The 12,302-nt window shown below is 41.2% G+C and overlaps 1 protein-coding gene across 4 annotated transcripts in view; it reads left to right on the top strand.

Moving 5' to 3' along the window:
• The window catches only part of snap91b (synaptosome associated protein 91b), a 23,598-nt gene extending 11,306 nt beyond the window's left edge, over nt 1-12,292 (top strand). The window contains exons 12-23 of one of the 4 annotated variants that reach the window (XM_035678189.1): nt 118-130; nt 222-346; nt 740-813; nt 1,029-1,043; nt 1,611-1,781; nt 3,203-3,298; nt 5,668-5,730; nt 7,675-7,761; nt 8,521-8,582; nt 9,668-9,745; nt 9,834-9,945; nt 10,866-12,292. In XM_035678189.1, the coding sequence (XP_035534082.1) occupies nt 118-130; nt 222-346; nt 740-813; nt 1,029-1,043; nt 1,611-1,781; nt 3,203-3,298; nt 5,668-5,730; nt 7,675-7,761; nt 8,521-8,582; nt 9,668-9,745; nt 9,834-9,920 (871 nt within the window). In that variant the 3' untranslated portion in view covers nt 9,921-9,945; nt 10,866-12,292. The remainder of the gene's footprint in view (nt 1-117; nt 131-221; nt 347-739; nt 814-1,028; nt 1,044-1,610; nt 1,782-3,202; nt 3,299-5,667; nt 5,731-7,674; nt 7,762-8,520; nt 8,583-9,667; nt 9,746-9,833; nt 9,946-10,865) is intronic. The other 3 variants (XM_035678191.1, XM_035678190.1, XM_035678192.1) reach the window with 3 other exon arrangements.
• Nucleotides 12,293-12,302: the final 10 nt, after the last annotated feature.

Genomic DNA, 12,302 nt, shown 5'->3' with positions numbered 1-12,302 from the left:
TCTTGAGTTTAGACCTTTAAAAATAGACCTGTCCAATAATTTTCAGCCGGTGTCCTGCAGATCTGTCTGTTTCAAGCAAAAGCATTAACAATTCCTCCTACTCTTTCACTCTTTCAGGTCTCCAACAAAGGTGAGATGCACTTTCAAAACAGTCAATATTTTTGATGAGTTCTTCCAGACTGATGCACAGCTGAAATGGGGCTTCTCTGTCTATCTTCCAGGGGTCTCCGACAAACAATGTGTCTCCGACATCGACCCCGGCCAAATCTTCAAACGCTGTTCCCACACTGCAGCCTCCTCCTGGGGAGAGCGCTGCCGCTGCTGCTGCTCCAGAGCCGGCTGAAGAGTGAGTGTTTGTTTGCTGTAAAGTCTCTTTGACTTCCTCTCTTTTCTCTGCCTCTTTGATTCGGAAAATCTCTTGACAATAAATTGTCCTTGAGGCCACTTAGTACCATGCTTAAGAGCTTATTTTGCAAAAGTAGATAATGTAATTGTTATCACTTTCCTGACTTTTCCTCTTGTGCCATCCTCATGTCAAAATTTTACTTTGTCCTATATTTTCTTTCATGGCCAAATACCTGAAAAGCTCACAGCATCAGCCTCAGCTATAGTTAATGTTTAAGTGCTTATTAACATACTAAACCAAGATGCCTAGACCTTTCCGCAACCGGGAGCTCACCTACTGCAGAGGATGATGAATTGAATGTCGTTCTCTCTCTGTTTCTGTCTCATCTTTCAGTTCCTTGTTGGACCTGGATCCACTGTCCTCCTCGGGGCCCTCAGCACCATCAGCTGCACCCACGTCTTGGGGAGGTAAGTCTCCGTCCTTCCTGTCAAAGCAGCGGCTGGTTTCCAAATCCACAATGTCTTAAGCCAGTACTGTGAATGGAAGACAAATGATCTATTTTCTCTCAGTGATCATCTTTTCAGTTTAGGAGAGTAAACTAATTCAATCTATAGGAACTGTCATAATTTAGGCTTGAACTAACATGTCTTTTTCCCCATTTCCTCGTTTTATGCTACAACAGATCTCCTTGGATCAGGTGAGTGTCACTCCACTCTTCACTTCACCTCCAAGCTCTTATTTAAACTAATGTAATCTTAAATCATCTTCCTCAGCGTCACTGACTTTCTTTCTGAACAAACTCTAATCTGAAATTGAGGTGAATGTCAGTGTTTTAATCCAAATTAAACTTAAAGATAGACTATAATGTACAAATGTCACATGGTTACCACCCTGTTTGTCTCCTCAAGCTGTTCTCTTTAGTCTGAGTAGTCTCTTTGTTTCTCTCTGCCTTCTCTCTCCCTTCCCTCCACATACTCCATTGTCTGTTTTTGGTTTTCAACGGGGGCCATTTTGGTTGGTTGTCTTTTATTTGTTGGTTATGACTGGATGGTGTTCAATAATTTTTACAACTTTAATTTGGTTAAATTTGGATTTTACTTTGGTCTGTCAATTCTAAATTTGATTAACTGGGCTTGATTTGAATTTTGTTTTGGTTTTTGTTCACTGTTGTAACGGTGACTCAACTGGTTATTTTGGTTGCTCTTTTGGGGTTTATTTTGGTACCTTTCTTTGGGGATTACGAACACCCCGTTGGTGCTCGCAGAAATGGGCGATTCCTTGCTATCTGAACCCACCCTCACGGCAGAGCCCACCCCCTCCTCTGCAGCAGCAACACCCACTCCTGCAGCGGCAGAACCCGGAGTCTCTCTAGCTCCTCCCACTAGCACAGCAGCCGCCACCTCCCCTGGCGCGGCCAATATGGATCTGTTGGGAGGTCAGTGGGCTTCCAGAAAATTCTCTACGAAAGAATCACTCTGAGAAGCTCAACCCTAAAACCATCACACAATATGATAACACAAAGATGACTGCATGCTCAAACACATACAGTATGTAGACAGAACTTTGCTGATGTATTACTGATATTGTCTGTATTCTGCTAATTGAGCTGCATCATCAAAAACAGTGAAGTCTTAATGATGCACTGTACCGCTATCATTGTCAGCTATCAACTGCCTGGTTTGCCTAGAAAAGTATTCAATATTAAATAAATAGATAAATAATTATGAAATAAAAAATCATATGAATAAATTGTGTAAACTATATAAATGAACCAATACATTGTAAAATAATTGTTAATAATTATTAATAATTTAAAACTTAAGAACTCAACCAATGGGAAATGTTATTTTTTTGACTTTCAAAACACTACTGAGGTAACTGTGTAAAGACCACCTAGCTGCTCCCGTTAACAATGGAGCTACAATGTGGTAGCAGCTGTTCAGCTTGCTTGCTAAAGAGAAGCAAGTGATTGGCTGGAGAGGTGATCAGGAAATTTGATATTATTAAGTTAAATGTGACATGAAATCAGTGTACCAGTGTCCTTAGGGGAAATGCTATTAAATAAAAACATTGAATAAACTCCAATAAAACCGTTGCTATGAAAATAATGACATTTCTTAATACTGAGTTGTGTTCATAGCTATCTCACAAATTATTGGTTAATTTATTAGTTTTACACAATTTACTCGTGATTATTTTTATAATTATCTTTTTTTATATATAATACAACAATCCATACAAAATAGGATACAGAAATACAATCTCATTTCCTCTCTTGCAAACACACAGGCACACTGTTCCTCCACAAACACTCTACATGCTCACAGACATTTCTGTATTATGTAATTATGTACAGCCACGCACTCACCCTCGGCTTGCACATAAACATACTGCTCATTCTCCACATGCGTCTTGTTTGATAGGCAGACATGCTTTTCTTTGACCTCAGTGAAAAGCAATTCTATCAAACCCTGTCACGTGGCTACAGCTACAGACGGCAGCTGTAACACTTCAAGTAGATTTCAGGCTTATTCTGCTCTTTGTGCTGTAGATTAATCCTTGCTGTAGTGCCTCCTTTATGTATTCCCATTTGTCCATTCACCTGTCAGTCATTAATGTCCGATATCAATGCTGTAAGCTACAGTTTTTTACACTTGAATACTTTGTGTAATAGGTGCTGATTATTTTCTGTTTTCTACTTCAGTGCGCTAAGCTTATACTTTTATTTTTTTCTGATGTTGTCTCTTCCTCCACATGTTTCCTGACTCCTTATTTTCTCTTTTCATCTTTATTTCTTCATCTGTCTCTATCTCTCTGGGCATCTCTGTCCTCTGCTGGGGTTTGTGTGAACCTCAGATGCCTTTGCAACACCTGCTCCCGCCACTGAGGCCTCTGCAGCCGCAGCTGAAGGTGGTGCTGCCGCTACGTCCACCCCAGCCAACACTGGAGCTGGTGGGTGACCGGAAGTCTGTCTGTGTGTGCTTGTGTCTGTGTGAGTGAGTTTGAGTCAGTGGTGAAAAGTAGTAAGTATTTTTACTGGTTTGAGGGCCACTACCGTGAATGATGTTTAATAACTTACAGGCCTGTGTGCGTTGTTGGTCTCGAGTTTTAATCAGGGTTTCATCTCAAGGCTTTGTACAGAGGCAGTAGGCGTACAGATTTGCTATTCATTACTGGTGGTGTCTGGACAGTACTATTGTTGTTACCATGGCGATCAAAGACAATAGTCTTACTTATTTTGTATCTTTTGGCTTCAGAAGCTTTGTGCATTTTCTGTTATGTAGAAGGATGCCTGTGGCAGTTGTCTGGTTTTAGTTGTGGTTTGTTGATCAGGTTTATACACTGAAGGTGTTAAATATTAGTTTAATTTGATATTTTAGCTGTTTCTGGTTCAACTGACACCAGGAGTGTGCTGGAGATCTGCTCTCTCCTATCATTCCTCTCAGATTCTTTCTCCTCAGCTTTCATGTTTATCCCAGTATTTCCATCATCATCATCACATTAAATATATGTATCTATTCTGTTTTGCATCAAAATCTAGTCTAACTCTCTATGTGTTACATTTCTACCTCCCCCCCCACCTCCCACCCTACTTCTTCCCCCAAAGATCCCTTTGCTTCCCCGGAAGGTAGCACCAACGCAGCAGTTTCTCCAGGTCTAGACCTTTTCGGCATGATGACAGTGGAGAATAATAACCCGGGTAGTTCGTTGGATGCCTGTTTTAGCTCCGTGGTGCCCCAGCCTTCCCCCTCCCCTTCCCCGTCACCGCTCTTCACCTCCGCTTCCAGCACCATCACCACAACTGCAACCATTTCAGCTCCCATAGCTCCGAGCACCGCCAACCCTGCAACTGACCTTTTCAGCGGTAAACGTTAGAGATGTGTGTGGTTCGGTATTCATCTCATGTCTTGTGCTCTTATTCATATTGATTAGCATCCGCCTGAATTTCCTGTCTGATGCTGCCTGCCATCCGCTCGTCTCTTTTATTCTTCTTCATTGGTTTCGTCAGACTAATGTGCACATGTTGATGGGATTTTTCAGTTTAACTTGAGCATCCTCACCAGTTTTCAAGTGTTTGAGCATTTTAATATTGCTTTCTATGGGTGTTCGTAGATCTCTTTGATTCCATGCCAGACACAAGCTTCCCCAATGCAGACCCCGCTCCCAGTGCTGACTTGTTTACAGCAGGTACCCTATTGCACCTACTATGCCTCTCTCTCTCATATCCTGTCTTGCCGTGCCTGTTCTTCAGCTTTGTCCTTGGCTTTGATCGGGGGGAAGAAAAAAAAGGAAATGAGATTGCTCTCTTATGGGTCAGCTAAAAGCTATCGAGCTCTCTGAAATGTTTACTAAATCACTCTAAGCTCCTTTCCCATTCCAGCATGTACTGCGTGCGCTGCAATAGCAATTGATAAATGTGCATTATAATGAATCACAGTCAATAGTTTGTGTGCATTTGTGTGTGAGTGTGTTTGGGCTCTAAACACCATCTCCACATTGCCCTCCCCAGCAGATGTGTTCAGCTCCCCTGCCCCCGTCCTCTCTTCTGCACCCCCACCCAAAATTGACACGGGAGCCATCATGAACCTGTTTGGTGGTGGGTAACAGACAAGACTGCCTGCCCTGACTCTGCCTCCCCTGTTCATGAATGCATCATCAGAGAAGAGGGGTAGAATCTGGGAAACATGAAATGAAAAAACAAATAGTAATATTAGGCTTTAACAGTCCTATCTACTAGGTAGTTATGTTGTTGCATATTGTACTTTTCCTATGTATTTATAGTTTAATTATTTTGTGTTGTCAGCACTCACAGACATCTTAAACAACGTTGTTTCTTTGTTGGTCAGTCATGGAAGTATTACAAGCAGATACCTGAGATGAAGCTTGGTCATGTTGAAACAGCTGAATAATTTATGAACAGCAAGCTATGAATTTTGTGGGCTTTTTACTTTCCTCTTTTTTTGCTGGCCTTAGTGTCTGTATTCAAAGTTGCCACAGCATCATTAGAACAAATAACCTTCCTGGTATGTGTCAAGTGGGAAAGAAGGACTGTGAACACAGATATTACACTGAATATGCATGTGTGAGTGTGTTTTAAATTCTAAAAGCAATGTTTCCTGGTTTATTTGAATATATATGTAATTGTGTATTCACACTTTCAGCCTTCCTGTCTAACTTTAGCACTTTGTTTGGCATTACCAGCGTGAAGCCGAAGGCTGACTATTACCCCTTCTTTGCCCTTATGCTGCGATGGGAATGGCTCAACCTACCTTGACCTGGCGTGGTACGGTTTGGTATATTTTTATGGGTTGACCTGCCAGAGTCCACAGGAGGAGACGCCACAGCTGCCACTCCTGCCGCCCCTGGTGCTGAGCTCATGTCAGGTAAAACTCCTAAAATGTCCTTCTGCATGCGTAGTGTGTACAGTGGAGGGAATACAAACATTTCACATTAATATTTCCATTTTAGTGAAACACACTGTGCTGCAGCCATGGATGGATTACTCAACGGGCTTACTGGGCTCAGGCCAAGGGGGTCAGGTCGCCCCCGGTTATGAAATGAAAAGTCGGAAAGTTCTCAGAGCTCAGTTAAAGTCTTTTAGTGTCTGTAAAGCAAATCCAACATTCAACTCCAATATTTTTGCTCAATGTTCCCTTCATATTCATATTATATTATATAAGATTTCATTAAAACACAGTCACATTAGAAAAGCTAACTGAGTTTGGTAGCAGAACTGCTCTGCTTTAAGAAGACATGCTTTATCTGTGCTCAGAGGCCTATTGCCTCATACTCCATCCATGACTGCAACTATCGTTAATTCATTAGTAACTGCATGCTCCTTCTTTCAGTTGTTTACAACAGTGTTTGCCTGGCAAAGTGTTTGTTTTATCCGTAGTTATATTGGTCACTGTTTCTATTAACTTTGGTAATGGTTAATGAAATAGCTTGCTGTTAGCTTATCAACAGTTTTTATTGTTTTGCTCATTATCACACTGAATACTGAATAATTATCATACAGTCATAAACTTTGGTGTGATTCTTGGACTGCTTGTCTTTGGTTAAGTGTCAAGTCCCCGTTAAGTCCTCTGGATTCAGAATATGTCCATATATGGTCACGTTAACGTCATCATTGCATCACCTCATTTGCATAGCACTTATTAGTCTTTGGGGAATTCCTCAAATCTCCCTCAACCTTTCACGAGCTGTACAACTGGTAACCGTGGTGACTGTTACCGTGGCAACGTGGGCCCTGCTCACCTGGTTCCTAGTCATCTCCTGTCCCGTGCCATTGGTCTTCGTGTTGTATAACTGATGGTCTGCAATACTACTGCTTTGAGGCTTAACTCTTTCTTTCCCCTCTCTTTCTATCATTCATGCAATAAACTCTAATGGTTTCATTGTCACCCGCTCCTTTAAAACCTCATTGCATTTTCTCTCTCTCTGGCATCTGTGCTTTTTTTGCTTTCTCTCTCTTTCTCTTTTCCTCACTCACTCTCTCCATCTGGCTCTTGGGCTGGCTCATTGCTTGCTTCCCGCCATTTGATTGGGTGAGTTTTCTGCTCTTTAACACGCTAATTTCCCACAGTGCACTGCTGCATTGCAGTGGTGCAAGCCAAGCTCAGCTGCACTGTCCCTTCCACCACCAGATGCTTGATGGTCACAAAGAGTGTGTAAAGTAGCAGTATTATTTAGGGCTTCTTTTGTAATTAACCCCACTTCATCTAGCTGCAGTGCTTTTGCCCTCATCGCAGTTTCTGCTACAATGACACACACACAGTAAAAACATCAAAATTTACCAACAAGCACAGAAAACATATTCTTGACGCTGTGCATGTTGTTATGATGGTAAGACACCGCAATCTGTCACATATATGGTCACAAAACCTTAAGTTTATTTATCCCATATACATATTTTTTAAAGTTGGATTAGTTCTTATTTCTTATGCCCATACATGCAAACTACCACATTAGTAAGCAGCTGACCTGAGAGATGTCTCCTGTAGCAGATATGACTATATTAGACACACTACAAATATATTTTACACACAGTCTGCAATAAGTGATAAACTATTTATCATATCATGATCTTAATACACTGAAATTGGCTGTTTTACTAGATATTAACCTGCTCTCTAGCTCACATTCCAATGCTCCTCTCTTCTCTCTGTTGTCATGGAGACATCTATTGGTTGTCATGGTAATCCCAGTAGTAAGGAGGACTGCTACTGAGTTCTGCTAGAGTGTGAGCATTGCTTGCATTGAAGGATGCTGATGCCTCCCTCCGTCTCCCTCCTTGTCTCCCCTCCTCCCCTCCCTCCCTTCTGTAGTATTTGATGGCCTAGGGGATGTAATGAAGCCCACTGTGACCCCTCAGGCGGGTGATGTTGACACCTCAATGGCTAACATGGCAAGTAGTAAGTAGTCATTTTAGATTAACTAAAGTAATAGATGTCAAAGGTATTGATTTAAAGGAATAGTTCATTATTTGGGGAAGTACATTTATTCACGTTCTGTCCAGCTGTAACAGAATCTGCCTACCTCTAAAGCTCAATAATTAATAGAAATATTGTTTGTTTAATCCGTACAATAACCAAAGTAACAACCAATTAACCAAAATGTTGGCAAATAACCCTTTGTTTTTATACAGAGTAAACAAACAAGATATAATGTGGTGTTAAATAGTGAGCTTTAGAGGGGCTGGTTGGCGGATTTTCCCACTGTTGGATGCATGTGGTTAAATAAGCGTATTTCCCTAATTCTATTCCTTAAAGTATGGGGCTATGGAGATAGGAGGCGATTAGCTTAGTTTGTCAAGACATAGCTGCTGCACTTAACTCCATCATAAACTTCAAATTGGTGTTTATACATTTTTACTTTTACACGGTAAAAACAGGATACAGCATGTTAATTAGGGACCTTTTTTGAGGTGCTGGTAGGCATATTTCTGACCTACTGAGAGAGCCCTCAGACTGTTTTCTAGTCTTTATACTAAGCTTAGCTAATCGCTTCCTGGCTCTAGTTGCCATACTTTTATTAAAACAAATCTGAGAGTGGTATCAAGGTTATGTTTTAATTCACCTTCTTCTTTTATCCTGTTCTGTCGTAATACTGCTTGTAAATGAAAACAGTGATTTTGCAGCACCTCTCTCTCTTTCTCTTTGTTTCTGTCTCAGATCTCTCAATGGGAACCTCAGCGGCTCCTCAGGTAGCTCCCCCCTGTTGGGGTGCTCCCATGGTAAATGTTGTCTGTGTCTTATAGCATGGAGTGGAGCCGCATGGCAGCGACAGACAGGGCATAGCAGCAATCACACGCTTTGCCTTCATCTGGCTCTCCAGGTTCCAGGTCCAATCATAGACCTAGGAAACTGAGAGGCGTGGCAGTGAAGAGAGGAAAAAAAGGCTTATAGCAATCTATAAGTTACTGGTGGATTTTATTTAAATCACATCTCAGAGAACCTCTAACAGAGCACATGCACTGGTAGCAAATGTTTAGAAAATGGTCCAAAGTGAGGGAAATTTTGGCAGATTTCAACAGGCAGTCTGGTTCAAAATAATTATTATTTCTGGAATATCTACTGGAGACTGATGAAGTGGCAAATGATAGTGCCAAATCAAGAAGCTGTTGCTTAGAAACAGCTTCTTCTTCTCTTAAGTTTGTATATTCTTTTAAGTCGAGTCCAGGCATGCCACCTGGTTCTCCCCCTCATAGCTGAACTCGCCCCTTCATTGGCACATTTGCTTCTTATGGATATGTCAGTTATCTTTTTGGCAACCACAGATATGACACTCATCTGAAGGCTACCTGCAAAAAGCTGCTTGTGCATGTGTAAATCAATCATGAACTATTATTAGCTATCACGTTAAGTCAGGGCTTCTGTTGTGTCGTGGTATTTTCTCCATTTGTCGTGTGCCACCTTTTATTGTTCAGCATTGGTTTGTCTTTAACGTAATTTTTGTGTGTTGCTAGAAATCTTTTACGTTTCCTATGATTTAAAACAAATTGTGTTTGTGCATTGTTTCACTGTGTGTGTGTGTGTGTGTCTGTCATATATGTAGTGTAGTAACATCCCAACTCCTCCTCTCCCTCCCCTCCGCACCTTTAGACCGCACCCATGGGTGCCCCTCCTTTTATGGGGACTTACCCCAGCTACAGCATGGTAAGACCACCAGTCCAGTACGGTCTAGTAATGTTCCTGAACCAGTCTGGACATTACTGGACATTGATGGACAATGAGCCCTTTAGGTGTCCCTCACACCCATCAGATGGCCGACATTGTGTCTCACTGTCTTTTTTTCCTTCCACCCGTCTGTCTGTATAAGCCTGGGGCACCAGGAGCTCCCATGATGCCCATGGTGAGGCCAGGCTTCGCTGCCACGGGAGCGACCCCCGGAGCACCGGTAACACGCTCATTAAAACTTCATACTTGAAGGTTGCAGCTGCTCTGACAAAATGGGTTTTAAGTGCTAAAAGTACATGTGTCTGCAGATGTCTCCTGGAGTGGCCCAGAGCCCCAGAAAGCCTCCACCACCAAGGAACGCTCTGGATGACCTCAACATTAAGGACTTCATGTAGACTGACTGACCTGTAAACCCCCAAGGTATATAGACATAAAAAACAGAGAGCTGCAATCTAACTTTCAGAGCTGTAATGTATTCTTTTCACTTGTCATCGCAAAGGTTATGGAACAAAATCCTCCATTAGTCACATGTGAGCCATGTGTAATCCTGCAGTCTTGGCTAGCTAACAGGATTAATGCGCCCTGAATGTGAAGTTCCCGACCTTGGGGTCCCGAGAAAAATCTGAGGTGTCACAAGATGATTAAAGCGAGTGACATGTCTCGTTGCTCATGAAATACTGAATACTTTAATATATAAAATACTACAAATCACACAATCTGAGAAGGAAGAACTACTTTGTAGTTGAACTGCTCATAACCCATGTCCACTCTAAAGACACAAGACAAGATTCCACCAATTTACTCGTCATAAGGAGTTAGTACTCAACAGGGAAACAATTGTATAATGTTCTTCTGTGGCTCTGGAAGGAGCTTTGACAAATCTGAGAGAATAACATCTCAGGGTTATCTCGGCTTGGCCTTGGTGATTACAAATTTATACCGGGAAGCCTGTATTACAAACTGGAGGTGTGGACTTTGAAAGACGTGAATTTACCAGACTACGAGAGTCTAGTGAAAAGATGTAACTGTATCTCCTGCTTGACCCACATTTCTTACTAAAGGTCATGATTTGAAGACCCTCAGTTTAATGGAAGTGCAACAATACATTGTTGGAGAGCCCCTTTAAGAGATCACAATCCACAAAAGTTGGGAACCACCAGTGTAATTAATGTAAAGGACAGTTTTGAACAGCTGAGAGACATAGACACAGAGATTTGAATGAATGTTTTTGAATCTCCATCTCTGTTTGTCTTATTAAAGTATATATATTTAGACTTCACCTACTTTCTATTGAAAGTACTTGTTTTAATCAGATTTCATTTTCTCTCCCTCCTCTGAAGGTTTGTCATTGTGTCTGGAGCTCTGTGGATGTGGATGTCTGCACTTCCCCACTGCCTTCCCCTCCATCATGCCCCAGCCCCTTCAACCAGCCAGCCATTACATCTTCTATCTTTGCCCTCTGACCTCCTACCAGCCGCGACCCCCCCCCCTAAAAGAAACCTGCCCTCCTTATCTAATGTTGTAGCACAACTGTGAATGTGAACCCTAGATACAGAAAAACAAAATTCTGTTTATGTGTGTGTGGGTGTGCGTGTAATTCAGTGTTAACCTTTACTTAATATACTATGAAAAAATGAACAAAAAAAATAATAAATGTGTATTTAGATTCATTCTGGATTTCCGCGTATCAGCTGACTTGGAATGGTGGATATATGTTGGTTTTTTTGCGCATCTCCCAGACGAGGACTGTGTTGTTAAATGTGGACTGTGTTCGGTGTGTGTAACTTCACTGGCCAACCCCCACTCCCACTCCTCTAACCATGTTGTCCAAACTAATACTGAGCTATGTTTATGTCATTAAAAACTTGGTTGTACCAATATCTGCTTGGCCATCCATCCTCCTACCTGTCTACTTCAAGTTTTTTGGAGAACAATTCTTGAAAATGTACCTGGGAACAACTTGCACTGAGAATCTGGACTTATCATGGAACACATTAAACCGTGTTCAGTTTTATTTTTACTTTATCTTCTTTTCTTTTTTTAGGGATCGTATGAAACATGCAAAAATTTGTGAACTGTGTTCAAATTGACATATGCATTTTAGACTATTTTAAATGATAGATTATACATATTTTCTTTAATCTTTATTTTAAGAGAAAAAAAATGTATCATATATTTTTAGTTATGTCAAATTATATGGTTGGAAAAAAAGGCAAGTAGACTTAAAAAAAATTCCCGCCTTCTTTGTACATACATCTCAATCTGTAATCAGAGGCAGTATTGAATGGAAACTTTGCCCTGAGTGTTTACTGTTGCGCCCTCTGCTGGTGTGGAGTGATACTGCATCGTAGCATGCAACACAGGTCAATCTGGGATCAGAGAGCTCCTTTCCTTGTCTCAGTCTCTACACAAGATGACTTAATATTAGGCTGGAAATCCAAGAGACAAGGAAGCATTTGTGTATGTGATTGGAATGTGGCCTCAGTCCTCTTTGGGTCATTTGAGACGCAGCAGCAGTCAGTACATTCGTTCATGTACTGTCATTGGAAGTCTTGAGGACTCTCACTGTAAAGCACTCAAGTATACGCTGGATGTTCTGTGTGTTGTTTATTTCCAAAAGTGACTGTATCTTAATCCATTGTGGCATTAACAAAGTGTTGAAAGAAAAATAAAGATGAATATGACACATAAAAACAAAAAGAATGTGGATAAATAATGTTTGCTAAGTATTCATATGAAGGCTGTGTTGTTTTTTTTTTGTTGTTTTTTTTTTGGTT

This window comes from Morone saxatilis, unplaced genomic scaffold (assembly GCF_004916995.1).
Source record: "Morone saxatilis isolate NCDOM2014 unplaced genomic scaffold, NCSU_SB_2.0 Contig7, whole genome shotgun sequence".
Lineage (NCBI taxonomy): Eukaryota > Metazoa > Chordata > Actinopteri > Moronidae > Morone > Morone saxatilis.
This window is presented reverse-complemented; position numbering and strand designations above follow the sequence as displayed.